The sequence below is a fragment of the Neoarius graeffei genome, chromosome 17 (genome assembly GCF_027579695.1).
Source record: "Neoarius graeffei isolate fNeoGra1 chromosome 17, fNeoGra1.pri, whole genome shotgun sequence".
Lineage (NCBI taxonomy): Eukaryota > Metazoa > Chordata > Actinopteri > Siluriformes > Ariidae > Neoarius > Neoarius graeffei.
The window spans coordinates 9,861,656-9,885,499 of record NC_083585.1 but is presented as its reverse complement, the minus strand read 5'-3'; the positions used below and the strand labels follow the sequence as shown (position 1 = coordinate 9,885,499).

The 23,844-nt window shown below is 41.3% G+C and overlaps 1 protein-coding gene across 1 annotated transcript in view; it reads right to left on the bottom strand.

Annotated features, from left to right (window-relative positions):
• LOC132901361 (bridge-like lipid transfer protein family member 2) overlaps window positions 1–10,559 on the bottom strand; it is an 81,276-nt gene extending 70,717 nt beyond the window's left edge. Inside the window, exons 1-4 of the mRNA XM_060943690.1 lie at window positions 10,042–10,559; window positions 9,709–9,832; window positions 5,237–5,363; window positions 828–877 (exon numbers count right to left, since the gene is read on the bottom strand). Coding sequence (XP_060799673.1) covers window positions 828–877; window positions 5,237–5,363; window positions 9,709–9,776 — 245 coding nt within the window. The 5' untranslated portion in view covers window positions 9,777–9,832; window positions 10,042–10,559. The remainder of the gene's footprint in view (window positions 1–827; window positions 878–5,236; window positions 5,364–9,708; window positions 9,833–10,041) is intronic.
• Window positions 10,560–23,844: the final 13,285 nt, after the last annotated feature.

Sequence of the window (23,844 nt, the reverse complement as noted above, 5' to 3'; positions counted from 1 at the left end):
GAACCGGTCCCGTTGTTACAGTTCACTGCACAGCAATAAGGCATGTTTTTTTGGGGGGGGGAAATTCCTGAACGCACGTCTGTAATCAAGCCGAACGGCAATGAAAATACACGGAAGTGGACTCAACTCAAGCGGTTTGTTTGGCTTAAATGACGTCACACTGAGTGGTCACGGAAACAGCCGAACAGAAACTCGCCACGATCCGCGCTAACTTATTTTAATGATTACTTATTAACAATACTTCTTGGGACCAGAAGAAAATTACAGAGGATTTTTTTAAACAAAGTTTCAAATGTGCATAAAATTAAAACCGTTGCCTATGAGCTTTAAGGAATTCAGCCGTATCATTTGTTCTCTGGGAACTCTACTGCCTGTGCTTTCTCTGAGGCGTTTCATCAAGTTTGAAGGCAGTATGTGATTGCCAGGGCAGATACAGCAATTTGCCAGAGAGATACATTTTATTAATGAGAGAGCATACTGTACTTTTTACCAGTTTATAGTTGTATTTTTGTTGCAGAACATCTGCAAAATGAGTTTAGTTCCTGTTATTATTGGTCCAGTTTTACTAAGAAATGAAAAGTGCTCTCCTGTGCCTGAAAATCTACTGACTGTTGCACAGAACACTGACACTGGAGATGCCTTCCATAATCATTACTAAAGACACAATAACCTATTAGAACGAGTGCATTAATATAAACCTGTGATGTGCAGACGGCACTGCTCTCAGAGCTGCTGATACTCAACATGATCAACACCTTCTGAGCAAAAGACCTGAAAATACTGTGGGACTGTTGCATTCATGCACGTCCTGTAATTTCAATACTTACGGCAAGTCCTGGTTGAATAATTTGCTTGAAAGCCATATTCTGTCTATTTCCTACAAGACAAACAGACACAAGTTGATGAACAACATCTGATCCAAATTACTGTGATTTATATTTTTGTTACAGAACATCTGCAAAACATGACACTTCTGTAATATTCAATAGTCTTATCCATCAAAGCCAAAATAATTTCAGAATATATTTAGAAATTTTTCAGATTTCTCTAGAACTTTCCATTAGTTGCTACAAGAACTATAATAAACTAAACTACATGTACAGCATCAGTCAAAAGTGTGGACGCACCTTCTAATTCAATGGTTTTTCTTATTTTTATGAATTAAAGTCACTCCACGTCTTAAAGTAATGATGGACTCATTTCTCTTTACTTAGTTGAGCGGTTCTTGACATAATATGGATTACTACAGTTGTGGAATCGGGCTATTTACTGTATTTTTACTATTTGAACTCAAATGTATTAAAAAGCCGAGAAACTCGTCCACTAATTACCTTTTGATGAGGCACACCTGTTAATTAAAAAGCATTCCGGGTGACTCCCTCATGAAGCTGGTTAAGATGATGCTAATAGTGTGCAAAGCATCATCAAGGGAAACGCTGGATACTTTAAAGAATCCAAAATATGAGACAATTTAACACTTTTTTTGTTTACCACAATTCCAGACGTGTCGGCATCTCATCTCATTATCTGTAGCCGCTTTATCCTGTTCTTCAGGGTTGCAGGCAAGCTGGAGCCTATCCCAGCTGACTACGGGCGAAAGGCGGGGTACACCCTGGACAAGTCGCCAGGTCATCACAGGGCTGACACATAGACACAGACCTGAACACTCACATTCACACACCTGAACATTCACACTCACACCTACGGTCAATTTAGAGTCACCAGTTAACCTAACCTGCATGTCTTTGGACTGTGGGGGAAACCGGAGCACCCGGAGGAAACCCACGCGGACACGGGGAGAACATGCAAACTCCACACAGAAAGGCCCTCGCCGGCCACGGGGCTCGAACCTGGACCTTCTTATTGTGAGGCGACAGCGCTAACCACTAAACCACCGTGCCACCCACATGTCGGCATATCAGGTGAAAATTAAAATTCAATCCAAATTGCTTGAAACCGCTCTCATTGCATTTAGAATTGAATGCAGAACAATATACTTTTACAGAATTAAAATGTGTTCATCTGTTCTTGAGATATTCAAAGATTTAAAAAACGGCTTTATTTTTTATAAAACTGCCGTAATATTCTGTAGGAGGATTTAGGGCCTCATTAACCAATGAGATCAAATGATTTTTCTTCATAACCTTTTTTTTTTTTTTTCCCTTTAGCCCAAGAGCATTAGCTCAAAATTGAGTCCAACCCGGAACAAATTAGTAACAAGCTGAATTTTTCAGAATATGTTCAGAATACCCTTAGGAATAACATACTAAAAGTCCCCAGGAATCCACCTTGTGCACTCTGAGAAATTCAAGATGGCGTCCAAAATGGCCACCGATTGGTGATTTTTCAATATCTCAGGGATAAAACATAATATAAATGCAATTAAAATGTTAAATTATATGTTCTCTCATACAAGCAATGCAAATTCACCATTGTCACACTGTTAAAATTAAAATTAACCAAGATTACAAGGTCATTAATGTGGAAATTACATGGAATTTGATGGTTGACATGACTGACAGATTAGCTTAGTAGGCTACCTACATACATGAACATAATGTAAGACAACAATTAGACATCAATTTCCTTAATATTTAGTGCATCTTTAAGCTTTGATAAAATATTAAAGGGAAATTACATTTGAGAACTCTATCTTCTAAAACTACAATGGCAAGCTGTTTCAGTACACTTCAACATTCCGGCGACTTTCATGACAAAAAGGTCTGCCTCAATAAAAGCTCTTGCTTATAAACAATGAGTAGACTTAAACACTTCTCAGTGCCTCAGTTGTAATGCTTGGACCTTTGTTGTACCATCAGTGAAGTAGGGAATTTATTCAAGCTTGTTTAAGGGTGGAAAAAAGTTAATCTTTGAGTTTCTAGCGCCAGTCTTTACTACTAGCAATGCCAGTGTGCTCGGACAAAAAATGACTAAACTCAGCATGACCTTTTAAAAATGACTGAACTCGGCATGACCTTTTAACATGCCATTTTTCATTTTACACCACCAATTTACTTTAATTAATATTAATGAAAATAAGTGCTCCAACCCCTAGTAATTGTGTTTGTTGTTTTGTGAACAGAATAGGATGATACGGAGTGAACGAGTAACCAATGGATCCACACTATACACAAATATACTGTTATAATAATGTGTACATTGTTATTATATAATGTTAATACACAATGTAATTAATACACACATGTTGGAATTTACTCTCCTACCCTACAAAACATATATTCTGACCTTTTAATTGCATTAATATTTTGTTTTGGGCCTGAGATATGGGCAGATCTCCATTTGGCGGCCATTTTGGACGCCATCTTGAATTTCTCAGAGAGCGCAAGGGGGATTTCCGGGGACTTTTAGTATGTTATTCCTAAAGGTATTCTGAAATTTTCAGCTTGTTACTAATTTGTTCCGGGTATAACCCTATTACTCCTGGGCTACTTCCCCAAGATATTTACATGGAAATGGGCAGAAACATAGACAGTTGTATACTTTACATCTGTTTACATTTGTTTGCACATTACTGCCCTTTTTGCTGCTACATCCAATCATTGCCTTATTTTTGTATTACACTACCCATTTTGCACTACATTCACCTTTATTTTGTATTATACTGGGTGGTTTTGGGGTTTTTTTGCTTTTATTTTGCACTATATTGCCTTTACTTTGTATTATTTCTTCCGCCTATTTATTTATTTGTGATTGGCATTCATGGTGGACAGCAAACTAAGAATTTCATTGTGCAAGAGGACATGTCCTTACTGTGCATATGACAATAAAACACTTTGAACTTGAAGACTGAATACAAAGTTTTAAAAATAGTAAAAACCAATTATACAAATTAGTATTTAATTATGCTAATTAGGTAAAACCGTTAAATCGGTACACTCTCTTCTTCAAAAGTTTCACCAAATGGCTTTATTTGTGCAATATACACAAAGAAGGAGAAATCAATGTTAATTATAAAATCTGCATAAATAAGCACTGAATGTCATTCACACCTACCATTCTCTATCAAAATAAAGTAATAGGATTATTTCTAATCCCCTCTTTGTGCTCTGGAGGCCTTTGTATTTGTCAGTAGGGCCGACTAGTGCTTATATGAAAGAATATAAATGATTATTTCGATTAATATTCACAGCTTTTTAAACACAACCCACAATAAACAATTCACATTAGCTCAACTGAAATCAACACTCATGTTTCTGACTTCCGGTTTTTTAAAGTCTCATTCCAACCACTAAGATCTCAATATTTTTCATCAAAACAACTGCAGTTATATTCTAAAATAGTTATTTATTTACAGGAATCAGTTTGATTTGAAAAAATAAGTAGGTAAAGCTGTGAAAACTCACTTCAAAGTCTCCTGTGAATCAGAACATCAAAACTAGCAGAGGGAAAATTTTGCCGAATCCTTCATCAGAAACAGTGAGAGTGAGAGAACATCACTATAAAAGTGATCTGATACTGACGAGTAATCCAGTGGGAAACCGATCAGGAGGGAGAGAGCGAGCCTGACCGCTTTCCTGTGACTCAAAAAGAAAAGCACCAGCAGTTTCCCGACGTCCGGCGAGCAGAGTTTTTACTCTGTTGTACCGACTTCAACCTGCTGTTACTCCCAAAGTACTGAACAGATCTTAACCAGATACATTTCTTTGGAAAGCTGAGATTATAAACTTTTTAATGAGAGTATTTATAGTTAGAAGATATTCAAGAGTTAAGCAATGACAGGTTTGGACACTTAAATGAGCGTCTGCATGCACAGTTTTCACACCACGGCCAGCTAGTGTCTGATATGACCACGTGTGTTATTTGATAGTTTTGATGTCTTCAGTGTTGTTCTACAGTGTAGAAAATAGTCAAAATACAGAAAAACTTATTAATGCCATAGGGGTGTCCAAACTTTTGATACTGTATTTATAACTGCTGTTAGCTAGCAGATCAACTGGAAAATTTAACACGAGATTGTAAAAGTCCCCACGTGTGCTTGTTTTTGGTACCAAATAATGGCCTTTTTTTTTTTTTTTTTTATAAATGAACCCGAAAGCATCTTCATGCCATGAGAAATGAATTTTAATTAATCCTTATCCCAGTGGACAGAAGAAAACAGTTTCTGAACTCAAAAAAATCTCAAACCGTTTCAGGTTGCGAGTTCATTCAAAAACACAATACGGCTTCATGTGTGAAACTGATGAACACACCATGAAACCTCAGGAAGCTCACTCACCAGTGTGTGCTGAGACAAGAACTGTACACTGACTCCTCGGAGTGAAAGGAGGCCCAACGATTTAATTTTCAACTCTGCTTTGAGGACATTGTGAAAGAATCGCACCGCCAGCCTGCAGAGGAGCCACCTGAAAGCAAGCAGAGAGAAAACGTTCCAGCAAATTTTATTCTGCTGCACACTACAAGGACCAAACACCTCATCCTGCAAATAGAACAGGTATGAAAGTCAAAAAACCTGAATTAAGCAGTGCTCAAATGTGTACACACACACACACACACACACACACACACACACCCCATCTCAATTAACGAAACAGAAAATAATATTCACTGGTCTATTCTGTGATTTACAGTTAATATTAATAATAAACTTTACGTTCCATACAGCTCAAAATGCTTTACAGTGTTAAGTAAAAAACTAAACAAAACGCAGTCAAAAATAAAAATGTAAAATAGGCAAATCATAAAAATACAACGCATAACTGCAGTGACAGAAGAAAATCACTATATAAAATAAAAACGCACATAATATGTCCAAGTGTACAGAATAAAAATATAATAATAAAAATGTCATGTGGCAATAAAAGGAAAGTAAATAATTAAACCTAGTTCAAGCAAAAAAAAATCTTTCATCAGTGAAGGGTGGAGCCTGGGGAATGTTTATTTGGAATGGGCTCCAGATATTTCATTTATAGATAAACAAAAATAATCCATGTAAATGACCTGACTGGAAGTCGAGATTTACATCAGTTAGTCTGCTTATGCATAAATTTACATACACTCAGGGGCACGAGAAGAATATGAACGCTTTTCCAAAATTACAGGAATTTAATTAATGAATACCAAATTTCTCGTGTGAATGCTAGGCACATAACGATTCACCCAATCCATGATTCATCGTGTCATGATACTGGGGTCACGAGTCAATTTTTCCCATGATATTTTATGAAAAAATATTAAGCGAAGGAAATTTTACTACCCCCCCCCCAAAAAAAGCAACATTTATTTTCCTCTCTTTTATCAACTTAAAATATTCCTTTTGTCAAATAAAAAACCCTTTGTTTCATTTTCTTAATAACCAGTAATTATTTTTAATTGTTACTTTATCATTTAAATGTATATTTTAATAATTAATTTATTAATTAATTTAAATTAATTATTTCCCCACATTTGTAAAGGTTGGAGTAAAATATAACAGCATATCGACAAACATTCCTTCTATTAAAAATGAAAAAAGTTAATGACAAATAGGCGTCATCTTAAACTTATGAACATCTTGACTGCCTGCATTTGCTTTTCTTGCACTGTCAGCAGTCTGTAAAGAATTTAAAAAAAAAAAAAAAGAGCTCTGATTTCTTGTTAAATCTATTTGTACAGTCTATCACACAACAGCTCTTTCCCATTTTAGATGTGTTTTTTGTGCATTTTCACAGCATTAGAGCTGAGTTACTTTCACCTATGGTGAAGTCATGCGCATTATTCTCTTCTCCCACTGCCATTTAAACAATGCAGTTACAGCTCGGAAAAACTAAGATTACGCAGCCTGATAATAATCATGATTTTTTTTTAAATTTAATTGTTTCAAATCATCATAATTTGTGATTTATCATCACACAGTATATTGCCTATATTCACATGCCTAGTGAATGCTCTTAAGAACGATTTACGATGAAGTCTATTAACATTCAGTTTGATAAACGTGGCCCATTGACAGAAATCTGGATGTAGATTTAGATCCCTAATGAGCACGACCGACAGTGTCGAGGAAAAGCTCCCGGAGATGACTAGAGGAAGCAACCTCAGAGCATTTTTTAAGGATTTTCCACTAGGAGACCAACTGGTCTGGGCAATACAATCACAGGCCCCAGAGTCCATGTGGCTGCACCGCTGCGGCATATTCTGTGATGCAAATTGCCGCATTATGAATCCTCGTTTCAGCTAGCATATCATCAACATAGTTACATACATGTCAACCTTTGGTCAATCAAACCTGTATAACCAACCTCCAAAATCCGTATCTCCCTTATAAAATCCGTATAAGATGCAAATTAAAATAATTTACCTAAAATTTGAATGATAATTAACAATGATATATCCAAGTAACTTTTTATTCAATATTAATAACAATAAACCTTCAGAATGAATACAAAGCTCCAATGTTTGACAAAAACACAAAGTGTCACTCTAATGTTCTGAATTGTACTCCATGACAGCTTTTTTAGCACTCTGCACCAATACTCACAAGGCTGCATGTCACAGCAAGTGTCTCTGTTGATCTTGCCGGAGTGCCCATTCAGAATCTTTTCAGTCGCTAGTGAAAGTCGCTCAGGTGGAAATGCGCGTTTCAAACAAAATGTTACTTCCCGGTTGGCGGGATTCTCGCAATGCGGTGTGCGCATGATCAGAAGTGGAACGAAGTCTCGCTACTACAAGATAACGTGCGATTTCATAAGACTCTTTACTGGCTGTTTGTGCTTTCTGTGGTGTACAGTACGTTTGTAAATGTTATGCGCTCTTTTATCATCGTGGGAATTGATTATAGCTCTAAATAAATATTGAAGTTTTTTTAAAGAATCCGTATAACTATTTGTACGCCCATATACTACGTTTATTGAATCAAATCCGTATAAAATACGGACATTCCGTATAGGTTGACATGTATGTAGTTAATGCAGTGCCAAGTTACCATAACTTCATCATAAGTATCGTAAAATACTAAAATTACACTATGAGTTTAAGTTATTGTTTTATCAACTTTCATAATATGTATTTTAAGAAACAGTGAAAAATAAGAAAATCTTCAATTTTATTGCTCAATGTGAAACATAGTATCAAATAACTGTATATTTAGTCTATAATTTGGAAATTGGAACAGTCTTGACAACCCAACTTCAATATTTCTTAAACATTCCAATCCAAAGAAAACAGTCTTATGAATTTGGACCAGCAATTCAAGCATCTCCCATAATCCCATTTCAGTTTTACCTTTCAGCATCAATCTAACATAACTTGGTTTAAAATTTGGTCTCCCAGTGAAGCATTGACTAGGAGACCAAATCTGGCCACTGGGAGACCATTTGGTCTCCCAGTAACTATGTTAAAAAAATGCTCTGAGCAACCTTGAGAGGAACCGCTGAAAAAGGAACCCATCCACTGAGCAATTCCAGCGTTATGGACGTGACACTTGAACTCAAAATGGCAACAAATGACCCAGTGCATGTTTTATCGTCTCCCAGTATTTAAACAGGTGTTGCATATTTTAAGGCTGTACCATACTGGAGAAGTGATAGAACAAGAACAATTCCCATAGTACATCTAGGGCATGCCAGAAAACGCCAATAAAAGATGCGTTATGGATGTGACAGAAAAAGTATCACTTTTCTTGGGTGACTGTACATTTTTATCAAACTCTGTGAAATTGTAAACCTAATGTCGAAATGGAGATATCCGTTTGATAGAGGGGTCCAAGGTGAATATTAAAAAATCTTTGTTTAAAATATTTTGTATTTCATGCAGAGTTTCGGAAGAAAAAGTCAGCGTTATGGATGTGACGCGTCTGAAATAGACATGGCATATGTTTAGAAAAATCAGCAATTTAACCACCATAACCCTTTGAAAAACTCTAAATATCAGCTAAAACTATTAAAGTTCTTAAATAATATTTAGGATGGCTATTGTTTTGCTGTTTTGTGGATTTTAGCATACATTTCTGTGGCTTGTGGCAATAATATAGAATTGTACATGATCAAAGTTGATTTTAGCTTGGGGTTTACATTATAAGAAAGAAAGCCTGACAGTGACATATTAGGTTGGTTACAAATTGGTTCAACTTATTCACATCTGTAAAATACAGGCCTAGGTGATATCTCTGGGAGTGGTTTTGATGCATTACATGTTGCTTTATTTTTGCATGGTGAGGTTGACATTTACATGGAATTGCCCCACTCAAAGAACAAGTGATATTAAGTGTACAAAGATCTGTTCAAGGGCGGCACGGTAGTGTAGTGGTTAGCGCTGTCGCCTCACAGTAAGAAGGCCCGGGTTCGAGCCCCGTGGCCAGCGAGGGCCCTTCTGTGCGGAGTTTGCGTGTTCTCCCCGTGTCCGCATGGGTTTCCTCCACAGTCCAAAGACATGCAGGTTAGGTTAACTGGTGACTCTAAATTGACCGTAGGTGTGAATGTGAGTATGAATGGTTGTCTGTGTGTCAGCCCTGTGATGACCTGGCGACTTGTCCAGGGCGTACCCTGCCTTTCGCCCGTAGTCAGCTGGGATAGGCTCCAGCTTGCCTGCGACCCTGTAGAACAGGATAAAGCGGCTAGAGATAATGAGATGAGATCTGTTCAAATGCTGTAATGGCTGATAAAGCAGTGCTGGGTGAAAAGTGAACATCAGCACACGCAATGCCTTAATAAGCATTTACATCAGTGAGTGTATGCTCGGTTACACTTCTAGCGTGATAAACAAGGTGGTCACCTGCAGATTAAGATGCCCAGAGCTCCCACGGAGAGAAAGAGCAGAAGGGCGATGAGCAGAGCGGTCATGGCTGAGGTGCTGCTGCACTGGAGCAGGGTTCGGATCCAGACCCTCAGCACTGGCTCTGTGGGGCATCACACACACATCACAGAAACCAGACTAACCTTCCTAAACACATGATTAATACTGCTAATAGTGACTATTAACTAAATAAAACATCTTCCAAGCCTGTGCTCGAGTACAGCACTGCTCCAGCTGCACAGCTACAGGTTCCCACTGCTAGCTGCACCGAAGGACGAAATAGCTGGAGAAAACTAAAATAAAATGTGTTACCTGTATTCTGAGTTTACTGACATCTCATGATGAATAATTTTCGACTGAGTCTTGCAAGCTTGTCTTTTCCGAGCGAAGCTAAGCTAAGCTCCACTGTGCTGTGCTGTGCTATGCTAGCTGTTTGTTTGGGTAACTGCAGAGTTTTGACAGCTTTGTGCTAGTTAGCCGCGTTAGCTCGAGCTTTAAACCTGATTAAAATCGCTTGACGCTTGTTTGCCAGGACTCACAGACCATAATTACAGGACAGGTGAAAACGCTTCTCGTTGTGCTTTAAGAAAAAAAAAGAAGAAATGTGAGCATTGCTGGCTGAGGAAGCCTTTAATCCCCTGTGAGGCGGCGAGTTCCTGTCGGTGAAGGCGGACACGGTAGTGAGGGTCAGGGCTGCGGCTTCAAAACTCCAGTCCTGTGCGGCCTGAGGCGCTGGAAAGCGGTGATGTCTGTACACAGCCACTTTCAACTCGAACAGGCCACAAGTTTGTTGACGCGTCACCTTCACTCCCCTGTGTGAGCAGCAAGAAGGAAGCACACACTTCTATAAATAAACACTTCTCTACAGTCGTGGTCAGCTGTTTACACACAGTGAAGTGAATGGGCTTTCAGTCATTTCTTTAAACTGTTCTTTTTCTCTGGCAGAATGATTGTACAGCGTCCAGCTTTAATAAAAAAAAACCACACTAGAATTTGGTGCACAAGTTTTAATTTTCTTCGGGTCTTCTGAAATCAACACAGGGTCAAAAATGTACATACACTACCGTTCAAAAGTTTGGGGTCACCCAGACAATTTTGTGTTTTCCATGAAAAGTCACACTTTTATTTCCCACCATAAGACATTTTTCTGGCCATTTTGAGCATTTAATCGACCCCACAAATGTGATGCTCCAGAAACTCAATCTGCTCAAAGGAAGGTCAGTTTTATAGCTTCTCTAAAGAGCTCAACTGTTTTCAGCTGTGCTAACATGATTGTACAAGGGTTTTCTAATCATCCATTAGCCTTCTGAGGCTAGGGCTGAACGATCTATCGTTTTCGACCGAAAATCGCGATCTCAGACAACACGATTTTGGGATCGTCAAAGCCGCGGTTTTTCTCAGTGCTCCTAAACTGACCCATGTTTTGTTTCGTCAATAAATTGTCCTCATTTTTTACACTACAGACAAAAAAAATTACGTTCAGGAAAGCCTTGGGGCACTCAGTGTGAAAGAATTTTGTGAATATCTCCTTCCGTTTTCGTGTAAATCTCCGTTGTTTGGAGGAAAAAGTGCGCTTTCTCTGTCTCTGAGCGCGCGGGTGGGGGAGGGGCTGCTCTCTCTTTCTCACACACACACACACACAGGAGGGAGGGGCCCTACAATAGCGACTGCTACGCGCACTGCATCACTCTTATTTCCCACAGGGGAATTGTTGGCTCTAGTTCTCATCTCATCTCATTATCTCTAGCCGCTTTATCCTTCTACAGGGTCGCAGGCAAGCTGGAGCCTATCCCAGCTGACTACGGGCGAAAGGCGGGGTACACCCTGGACAAGTCGCCAGGTCATCACAGGGCTGACACACAGACAACCATTCACACTCACATTCACACCTACGCTCAATTTAGAGTCACCAGTTAACCTAACCTGCATGTCTTTGGACTGTGGGGGAAACCGGAGCACCCGGAGGAAACCCACGCGGACACGGGGAGAACATGCAAACTCCACACAGAAAGGCCCTCGCCGGCCCCGGGGCTCGAACCCAGGACCTTCTTGCTGTGAGGCGACAGCGCTAACCACTACACCACCGTGCCGCCCGTTGGCTCTAGTTATAATTTATAATGCTCATGTACATTCTTTTACAAAAGTGCAATATTTTGATGCTGCTGAGCCATTGATAAACCTTTTTTTATGTCTGATATGTTGTAGATGGGAAAAGTAAAAGAAGCAAAAGTTTAGATGGCTCTCTTTTTATTTTTATTTCAAATTATTATAACTTGTTCCTCAGGCACTCAATGTTAATAAACAGGCCTACATTTGAAATCTGTTGACCTCAGTTTTCATTCTTGCATTAGCTTTATGGAATTCATTGTATTAATTAATTTACACTGAAACTTGATTTAAAGAAAAAAAAATCGTGGTTGAAATCGAAATCGCAATATCTGCCAGAAAAATCGCAATTCAATTTTTTCTTAAAATCGTTCAGCCCTATCTGAGGCAATGAGCAAGCACATTGTACCATTAGAACACTGGAGTGATAGTTGCTGGAAATGGGCCTCTATACACCTATGGAGATGTTGCACGAAAAACCAGACATTTGCAGCTAGAATAGTCATTTACCACATTAGCAATGTATAGAGTGGATTTCTGATTAGTTTAAAGTGATCTTCATTGAAAAGAACAGTGCTTTTCTTTCAAAAATAAGGACATTTCAAAGTGACCCCAAACTTTTGTACGTTCACTTAGATTAATTCAGAGGTGCTGAAACTTCCAAAATGTCTCTCATCTTGCCAAGACCGAGGTCTCTTAACTTCCTGTTAGTGATCATGATTGACTACAGCTTCAGTAAAAAGGCACTCATTGGATTGACCAACACTCAATGCAATGAGAAAATCCAAGGAGCTCAGTGCAGATCTGAGAAAGAGGATTGCAGATATACACAACTCCGGAATGTCTCTTGGAGCCATTTCTAAACAACTGCAAATTCCAAGATCGGTTCAAACAATTGTTTCCAAGTTATCGTGAGGGGTAGTCACTTTGCTTTAAAAAAAAAACTGTCACCCTTAGCTAAAAGGAAATTGGTTTGGATGGTCAGAAACAACCTGGGAACCACCATGGCACAGCCCTGCCATGAGCTGGAAACTGATGGATCACTGTCTACAGTTCAGATCACCATGGACTACACTGCAAAAAATTAAAAACTGAATTTGAGGAGAAAATTACTTAACACTAGTGAAATTATCTTGCTGCACTGACAGATATTTTTACTTGATAAGACATCTGAAAATAAGTTGGTTGCAATCTAGAACTAAATTTAATAATCTCAGAATTGGTGTCTTGTATTCTTCTAATAGGAAATGTTAGATAGTTTCAACTATTTTCAAGATATTTTCACTTGCTAAGATATCATTTTTTGCAGTGTAAGAGGCTGCTATCCAAGAAATAACCCCCTGCTCCAAAACTGGCACCTTCAAGCTTGACTAAAGTTTGAAGCTGACCACACAGACAAAGAAAAAAGCTTTCTGGAGGAAAGTTGTATGGTCAGATGAGACAAAGATTGAGTTGTTTGGCCACAATGACCACCATGTACAGAGGGACACTGTACCAGCTGGTGGTGGTGGTAGGATCATCATGCTCTGGGGCTGTTTTGCTGCCAGTGGAACTGGTTCATTGCATAAAGTGGATGGAATAACGAAGAAGGAGAACTACCTCAGAATTCTTCAGCATAAACCATCAGAAATTTGAACACGACTTGGGAGTTACAACAGGACAATGAACCCAAACACGCATCAGAGCTGGTTGTGGAGGATAAAGCAGGCTAACATTAAGCTTAAAACAAGTCCTGACTTCAACCCTATTGAAAATATACGGACCGTAATTATAAGTCTAGTCCATGCTAAGAAATAAAATAATTTAATTGAACTCTACCAATTCTACCATAAAGAGTCGTGAAATATCCAACCAGAATTCTGCCAGGAGCTTGTTCATGGTAAACAAAAATGTTTGAATCTTGCAAAGAGACATTTTACCCAAATATTAGGTGTGCTGTATGTATAATTTTGACCCTGTGTTGATTTCAGAAAACCCAAAGAAAATTAAAACTTGTGCACCAAATTCTAGTGTTTTTTTTTATTAAAGATGTATCTTGTACATTCTGCCACAGAAAAAGAACAGTTCAAAGAAATTACTGAAAGCCCAAATATTGCCATAACATTCATATCCAAGATGACGTTCATGTCACTGTATGTAAACTTCTGACCACAACTGTAAGAGGTCTTTGTATACTGTAACATTACTGTCCACATACGCGAACCTGTTCCAGCATAATAATGCCCCTGAATGCAAAACAAACTCCATGAAGACATGGAGTGGAAGAACTCGATTCAGCTGTCCTGTACAGACTACTTGACTGAAGTCAACTCCACTGAAGACCTTTGGGATGAACTGGACCTCCTCACCCAACATCAGTATCTGACCTCCTGACATCACTAATGCTCTTGTTACTGAACGAACACAAGTCCCCACAGCTGTGCTCCAAAATCTAGTCGAAAGCCTTCTCAGAAGAATATGGAGGTCATTATAAAAGGGTTAAATATGGAAGTTCAACAAGCACATAGTGCTATGGTCAGGTGTCCACAAAATTTTGGCCAGATAGTGTGTATACAACTGAGTGCAGGAAAAATAAAGATGACAGTAAGGTTTAAAGTGAAAGATAATTAATACGAGTTGCACATAATGTTCCTATCACAAGTAAGAATAAAATATTTAACAATTATTCCACAAAATCGAGTCGCACATGAGCTGATAGCCGACGAGGCATGTAGCACTGAGACTGAGTGGAATAACTGTTTTATTCTGTGGCAGTGGGGGTGTGGCCAAGCAGCAGTCTGTGAATGGAGGGCGGGATTGGGGAAGGTAAGTGGCTAAGTCATTCCACCTGCTGTCAATTAATGTGTGTGTTTGTTACAGGGACGGAGCATAAAAGGAGGGGGAGAGCAGAGAAAAGGGGCTCCCTCCCAACCACAATGTGAGCGAGTGAGTGGAAAAGCTAGAAATAAGTGAAATAAAGAGTTTATGTGTGACCAATTCTCGCCTGCCATACTTCTGTGCTCCACCCACATCAGGAACTGCTACAGTGATGCTGAAACCTGGGACACACAGAAGGGAACCACCCCATGGAGTCCTCCCCATTCAAAGAGCTCATCCTTGCCCTCGCTACCGCCCAGCAGAACCAGCATGAAGCGCCGACTGCCCTCCGAAAGGAACAAGAGCAACACTTTGAAGCCTTGACACTGACCCAGCAGGAAGATCGCCAGGCGTTCCGGCACCTGCTCGCATCAGCAGGGACATCGACCATCACCGCAGCCGGCAGGCCCATGAAGATGGGCCCGCAGGACGATCCAGAAGTGTTCCTCGCCCTCTTCGAGCAAGCAGTCGAGGCATGGGGGTGGCCACTGGAGCAGCGTGTGGCACACCTCCTCCCACTCCTGACTGGTGAGGTGCAGCTCGCAGCGCAGCAGACTGGTGTATGCTGACCTGAGGAAAGCCATCCTGCAGTGGGTCGGCTGCTCCTTGGAACAACATCGCCAGTGCTTCCAGACTCTGGCATTGGTGGAAGTTGGCTGGCTGTTTGCATTCGGCCAGCAACTCCGGGACACCTGCCAGTGGTGGCTGAGGGCGGAAGACCATGACGCCAATGAGATCATCGATCTGGTGGGACTGGAACAGTTCATCTCTCGACTTCCAGAAGGAATGGTGGAATGGGTCCAGCGTCATTGCCCGGTGTCGCTGGAACGAGCCATCGAGCTGATGGAGGACCATCTGGAGGTGGCTCCAATGACAGGCAGACGAGGCAGCCCGCTCCTCCTCCCTCTCTTGGGGATTTTCTTGGGGATTTCCTGTTAGAGCAGTCGCGAGACAAGACTCTGCGGCATGCGTTTGACCAAGTGAGAGTAATCGATGGTCAAACTCTTCAGCCAAGCGCGGCACCGACCTTCCCTTATTTTGCTATTATTAAAGATAAATTGTACCAAGTGACGCAGGACACTCAAACTAGTGAACAAATAACCCAATTGTTAATCCCAAAGAGCCGCAGGGAACTCGTATTCCATGTGGCTCACTTTAATCCCATGGCTGGACAATTAGCACAAGATAAAACACTAGCTCGAATAATGGCCTGGTTCTATTGGCCAGGGATTTGCGGGGATGTCTGTTGGTGGTGTGCGGCATGCCGTGAATGCCAATTAGTAAATCCCGCAGCCACTCCAAAAGTGCCGTTGCGCCCTCTTCCTCTAATCGAGACCCCGTTTGAACGAATTGGGATGGATCTCATCGGGCCATTAGATCGGTTGGCACGAGGGTATCACTTTATTTTAGTTCTGGTGGACTATGCAATGTGATATCCGGAAGCAGTGCCTCTCCGCAATATCTCAGCACGCAGTATTGTGGAAGCGCTCTTCCACTTTATCTCCTGGGTCGGGATTCTGAAAGAAATCCTGACAGACCAAGGCACTTAATTTGTCACGCACACTGCGCGAGCTGTATGGGTTATTGGGGATTAAGTCTATCTGCACCAGTGTCTATCACCCACAAATGGATGGCTTAGTAGAGCGATTTAACTAAACATTCAAGAACATAATCCGGAAATCCGTAAGTGAAGATGCACGTAATTGGGATAAGTGGCTCGAACCCCTGTTATTCGCAGTATGAGAGGTCCCGCAAGCCTCCATGGGGTTTTCTACATTTGAATTATTATATGGGCATAAGCCGCATGGCATTCTGGACTTGCTACGAGAAAATTGGGAGGAGGGACCTTCACCTAGCAAAAACGAAATCCAGTACGTTCTTGACATGCGCACAAAACTCCACACCCTCACACACCTAACCCAGGAGAATTTGCAGCAGGCATAAGAACGTCAAAGCCGGCTGTATGACGGGCACACGCCTTAGAGAGTTCACGCCGGGAGACAAAGTGCTCGTATTATTGCCCACGTCGAGTTCTAAATTAATTGCCAAGTGGCAAGGGCCCTTCGAGGTCACACGGCGAGTCGGGGACGTCGACTATGAGGTGAGGTGAATGGATAGGGGTGGTTCATTGCAAATCTACCACCTCAACCTTTTAAAACGCTGGAATGAGGGGGTCCCCGTGGCATTGGTAGTCCTGGAGAAGGCGGAGCTGGGGTCGGAGGTGAAAAAGATCACATCTCGGACCACTCCGGTCCCTTGTGGAGACCAACTCACGGAGGTGGCCAGGTTGCAAAAGGAATTTTCCGACGTGTTCTCGTCCCTTCTGGGTCATACCCACCTCATAGAACACCACATCGAAACACCCCCGGGGATGGTAGTGCGTAGCCACCCTTACCACTTGCCCGAACACAAGAAAAAGGTGGTTCGGGATGAACTCAAGCCATGCTCGAAATGAGCATAATCAAGGAGTCCCACAGTGACTGGAGCAACCCAGTGGTCCTGGTTCCCAAGACCGACGGGTCGGTCCGGTTCTGTGTGGACTATAGAAAGGTCAACACAGTGTCTAAATTTGACACATACCCCATCCCTTGCATTGATGAGTTGCTTGATCGGTTAGGTGCTGCTCGCTTTTATTCGACACTGGATCTAACAAAGGGATATTGGCAGAGCCTCTTGACTCCTCTATCCCGAAAGAAAACAGCCTTTTCCACCCTGTTTGGATTACACCAATTTGCCACGCTCCCGATTGGGTTGTTTGGGGCGCCCGCTACGTTCCAGCGGCTTTTGGACAAGGTCCTCCGCCCTCATGCTGCCTACATGGCCGCCTATCTGGACGATATAATAATCTACAGCCATGATTGGCCGCAGCACTTGGAACACCTGAGGGCCATTCTAAAGTCACTGAAGTGAGCGGGCCTCACAGCTAACCCGAAAGTGCGCAATTGGGCGGGTGGAAGTACGGCATCTGGGTTCCACTTGGGTTATGGGCAGGTGCGTCCCCAAATTAACAAGACTGCAGTGATTGCGGCCTGCCCGAGGCCCAAAACCAAAAAGGAGGTGAAACGGTTCCTGGGGCTGGCTGGCTATTGTCATAGGTTTATATCTAATTATTCAGACGTCACCAGCCCGCTAACCGATCTCACTAAAAAGGGGGCTCCAGATCCGGTCCAGTGGATGGAGCAGTGCCAACAGGCCTTCTCTGAGGTAAAAGCTGCACTGTGTAGGGGGCCATTTTTACACTCCCCTGACTTCTCTCTCCCTTTATTTTGCAGACTGATGCATTGGACAGAGGGCTGGGGGCTGTTTTGTCCCAGGAGGTGGAGGGCAAGGAGCACCCCGTGCTTTACATCAACCAGAAACTCTCAATTGTGATGTACCTGCTTTAACACATCAAGAGTGTCTTGCCATCAAGTGGGGCGGTCCTCGTCCTCCGATACTACCTGCTGGGGCACCCTTTCACTCTCTGTTCGGACCCTCCAGTGGCTCCACCGCATGAAGGATGCCAATGCGCGGATCACCCGTTGGTATCTCGCCCTCCAGCCATTTAAGTTCGAGGTGATCCACAGGCCGGGGGCACAGATGGTGTTGGTGGACTTCCTGTCCCGTCGGGGGAGTCAGCTTCAGGCTGGACGGCTCCCTGGCCTGAGTCGGGTGGTGGGGGTATGTGGCAGCGGAGGCGTGGCCAAGCAGCAGTCTGTGAATGGAGGGCGGGGTCAGGGAAGGTAAGTGGCTAAGTCATTCCACCTACTGTCAATTAATGTGTGTGTGTGTTTGTTACAGGGACAGAGCATAAAAGGAGGGGGCGAGCAGAGAAAAGGGGCTCCCTCCCAACCACAACGCATGTGTGTGTAGAGTGAGTGAGTGAAAGGAAGAAAGCTGAAAAGCTAGAAATAAGTGAAATAAAGTTTGTGTGTGACCATCAACTCTCGCCTGCCGTGCTTGTGCTCCACCCACATCAGGAATTGCTACATATTCTATTCACATTCACTGGATTTTGAGAAACAGAGCATTTTTATTTTTATGCAAATTCAGTAAATAAAAGCTTTATACAAAATGTCCAACAATCATTTCCGCTTAGAATGTAAACAAACCGGTGAAATGACAGGAGCAATTTGTGAAAAATGCGATAATAATAATTCTTGAAAAATAAAAATACGTGCCTTACTAGGGTGCATCAGTTGCCCCCTAAAAATGAAAAGTTCCTCCGATCATGATGCATTTTTGTTTTTATGTTCCTTTTGGTAAGAAAACACACTGGGTGAAATATTTTGACAAAATTCAAAAGTTTAATGGTGGCACCAGGAGCTCAAAGTTATGGAAAAAGCTGCTATTTTATGACTTTTATGACAAAATTTCAATCACTTTTCATGAAACATTATGGCACCTTATAGAGTATACCAAATATCTTTGATACACATTTTTAGTACATATTCTAAATATATTATCAAGCACAGTTTGAGTTTTAGCTGTTCATTGAATCATTGTTCAACTACTTTTAAACAATACAAATGTATTATGAATCACATTAATGCTTCTCAATCCCTTGCAAAGGTTCTTAACATGATCTCTGGCTCACAGGAAATCAATAAATGGAGTCCAATATTGTGATTCAAACCTTACGCGAGAACATAAAATAAGCGTTTTTTGGCAAAAAATGAACCTCATGGTGCCACCATTAGACTTTTTGAATATGGTCAAAAAAATTTACAGGATGTCTTTATTGGTGAAAAGGAACCCCCCCCCCCCCCCCCCCCCCCCCCAAAAAAAAAAAAAAAATGCATCAGATTTTATGAAAGTGAGGGCAACTGATGCACCCTAGTGCTTACCATCAAATACTTTTATTCCAGATTTTTTTTTTTTTTGTGGTTTTGTTTGAGTAGAGTTTTTATTTCATCCTCGGTTGGTTCAGTAATGCGCTGCCAATTTGTTTTTCTCTACTCATGGTATATGAGCTGATAGCCTAGTCGTAGAGTAGCCAATCAGAGTGTGCAATTGCTCATATTCAGTGAATGTGGATAGAATAGTTTGTGTTATTTGAGGCTCGATATGAACCAAAGTTACTTTTACCACCCTATAGTTGACTAACAACAACAGCACCTCCTGAAGAGTTTTATTCCTCTTATACCACAGTAATTTGCCAGCAATTACATTTTTAATGTATTAATGAAGACACATCAATAACACACTGGACATAACATTGTGAAACATCCACCACATTTTAATCACTTTTGTTATAAGAGCTATAAACAAACAAGGGTGGGTTTCCCAAAAGCATCGTAGCACAAAGATCATCTTTAAATGGTAGAGTGAGCATCACAAACGCTCTCTCTCTCCTAAGTGTTAAGAGGCTTTTGGGAAACCCACCGCAGGTCATTTCACCTGCCTCTCTTTTTCCTTTGTCCTGAAAACTGTTTACACATGTTACAAAGCATTTTATGCTGGAGATTCCTTCTGTAAATATTACTTAAACATCTCCTGACAGAAAACTTCATGTCAACCATTACAGGTTTTTCTTCGTTAATGCTTTATTTAATCGGTTTAAAATTAGCAATAGGTTATGTGGTCCATCCCCCATACAAGTCCCTGTGAATTAGCTGTTACTAGAAAAACACTAATGGATTAGAACGAGTGTGTTAATATAAACCTGCAATCTTAACTTGCACGCAGTTACAGTAAATTAATCACCACCTTCTGACCAATCAGATTTGAGAAATTAAAAGCACGTGAGCAACAGGTGCAAGATAGTATTGGTAATATAATAAGAATCATATTAGTGTTGTAATTTTACATCTTCCTTTCTGAATATTTTGTACATACAGACTGTTTTTTCCCCTTTGAACGTCGCTGCTGTGTGGCGAGCAGCCCATAAATAAGGGTTGGAGGATGACTAATACACAGAGCCATGTGAAAAAATAAAGTACATCCTGTGGAAATTGTACTTTGCTTGTTGCTGAAACATTTCACCCTTTTGATACAGTGCCTACAGATAAAGGTTATATACTTGAACAAAACAAGGAAAATGAGCTCTTTCAATCATTTATTCAACAAAAGTATCAGTAGACGTAATATTCTTCTGTGGAGAAAGTAAGTACACCCTTGGCTTCAGAGGTCAGTATTGTCCCTTTAACAGAAATAACATCTCGTAGGTGTTCTGTGTAATTGTCCACCGCTCTTCCATGCAAAATTCCTTCAGTTTCAAGACATTTGAGGGTTTTCTTGCATGTACTGCCCTTTTCACATCCCCCACAACATTTCACCAGGGTTCAAATCTGGGCTTTCGTTAGGTTTTGATCTGTCTGTAGTGAAGGAGGTTGAATTGATAAAGTGTGATGTAGGACTGTAGACTTCTGCCGCCTGAGAGATTCTGCTTTGATCCGGGAGCTAACAGTCACTGACACAGACGCTCAGAGATGTTTCTCAGTTTATTGTAGGACAAACGTGAGCATATATCCACATTCAGGAGTGTTTTGTAGCTGTGTGACTGGATGATGATGATGATTTAATTGATGAAGCTAAGTTATCTATGTATAATGTAAATGGGTGATGAAGCATTACATCACTGGTTTAGACTACACTACTGTATGAAAGAAGAGCGACATTATGCACCATTGCATTACCCGTCAGGATCATAGTCTTAGGAAAAGAAGAAAGACGTTACTGATCAACCTGACCTTCATTAAGCAGAGAGCAGAATATGTGAGTGAAGATAAATCTTAAGGATATAATTAACCAAAACAAGTAGCAATCAGATCAGCCTGTTCCAGTTTCAAGCAGGCCAGACAAATATTTTTAATCAGCTTTGACGAGGCCTTTCCATAACCCTCTGTTTCTTCTTTCAGAGCCAGTCCTTTGGTGGATTCGCGAGTGTGTTTAGGATCATCATCTTGTTGAAAGGTCCACCTCTGGTTCAACTTCAACTTTTGAACAGATGGCCTCACGTTATCTTCAAGTACTCTTTCATCTCATCTCATCTCATCTCATTATCTCTAGCCGCTTTATCCTTCTACAGGGTCGCAGGCAAGCTGGAGCCTATCCCAGCTGACTACGGGCGAAAGGCGGGGTACACCCTGGACAAGTCACCAGGTCATCACAGGGCTGACACATAGACACAGACAACCATTCACACTCACACCTACGGTCAATTTAGTGTCACCAGTTAACCTAACCTGCATGTCTTTGGACTGTGGGGGAAACCGGAGCACCCGGAGGAAACCCATGCGGGCACGGGGAGAACATGAAAACTCCACACAGAAAGGCCCTCGCCGGCCCCGGGGCTCGAACCCAGGACCTTCTTGCTGTGAGGCGACAGCGCTAACCACTACACCACCGTGCCGCCCGCACTCTTTCATATGATTCAGAATTCAGAGTTGAATCAATTAATATAAGTTCCTAAGTCCCTGAGGCAGCGACGCGACCCCAAACCATAACATCTCCACCATCATGCTTCCCAGTTGGTATGAGGTTCTTCTTCTGAAAAGCAGTCTCTGGTCTGCGCCGCACAATTGATTCGCCTGTCCAGAGTACGTTATTCCAAAAGGCCTGGTCTTTGCCTACATGTTCATTAGCAAACTAGTCTTGCTTTAGCGTTCCTTTTGGACAGTAAAGGCTTGTCCCTGGCACGCCTCCCATGCAGGTCAAATCTCTCCGATCTCTTTCTGAGTGTAGATTGATGCACTTTCACACCAACAGTTGCAAGAGTTACCTGCAGATCCAGTGATGAAATTTTGGTGTTCTTGGAGGCTTCTTTTAGCATCAGATGGTCTGCTCTGGGGCTGAATTTGCTGCCAGTCCTGGAAAACTGGCAGTTGTTTGAAATCTACACCACTTGTAGATGATTTTCCTGACAGTGGAATGATTTATTTCTAATAATTTAGAGACCTTTTTAAATCCTTTCCCAGATTCATAGGCATCTACAACATTCCTCCCCTCCCCAGGTCCTTAGAGAGCTCTTTAGATCTTGGCATGATGACACGACACACTTCAGTAGCAAAGAGAACACCAGACCCAAGATGTCAGGTTTAAATAAGACGGGTTCCACCTGCAGGAGGGTCTAATCAACAGTATCTAATCTGGAACACCCGAGTCTAATTTTATGGACTTGAAAGTGTGATAAACATAAGGGTGTCATTTCTTTTTCTAGGGTGTAATTTTTTTTAATTTAGAAGTTATGAAGATGACAAAATGTCAATTTCACGTGTCGTTATCTGTACACGTATCAGACAGAGAGAGAGGGGGAGGGGGGGAAATGTTTGTGTAAATATGTTGAGAAAAGTCTACAATTTCCATGGGATGTACTATACTCAAAAATAAAAACTTTACACTCGTTTCAAAGTCAATAATTTGAACATTTTGGAAAATAGGTTTGAAATAACGATTGTATTCAATTATCTTGTCATTAAAGATGCTATAGCATACAGATCATGTTTGTCATGGAATCGGTTCCACCGGAAATGCGATGACAATGTCCATGATCAAAAACTGTGAGTCACAACTTAATGAAATCATGTCAATATCGGGTGTGTCCTCCATGGGCGTTCACAACTGCGATACAACGTCTCCTCATGGATTGGATGATGCGTCTGAACACAGCTTGGGGAATGCGCCGCCATATTTGTACCAACATGGCACCAAGCTCCTGCAAGTTCTGTGGAGGGTTCCTTACGGTCGGCTGTGGTGCCAGTTTGATGGAGACGTGTCTGGAGATTATGGATGGTCTGTCGACTGCATCCCATAACCCTCGCAACGTCAGTGACGCATGTTCCCGTATTCAGCATGCCAATGGCACGTTCACGCTGAATGTTTGACAGTCGTGGCATTGCAAATTAACGAATAATTAACCATAAAACCTTGTTTTTCTGAGATGACACTCTACTCTGCTACCGTGAGATCAATTGCACGTGTATCAATAGGTCACGTCACTTGTGTCACATGGAAACGTGATTTTAGCGTGCAGTGCTCTCGTACATGCTATGTAGGCCCGACCAGTAGAATGAATGTGTGACGTAATGCCCTTGACAATGCATTTAACCATAATCACAACAAGAACTCTTTCAAGAAAAGTTTCTAAAACACTATTTGAGAAATAATGTGTCAAGTTTTTATTTTTGCTGAGTATATTTTTTCACAACTGCATAAAGAAGGGTGGCACGGTGG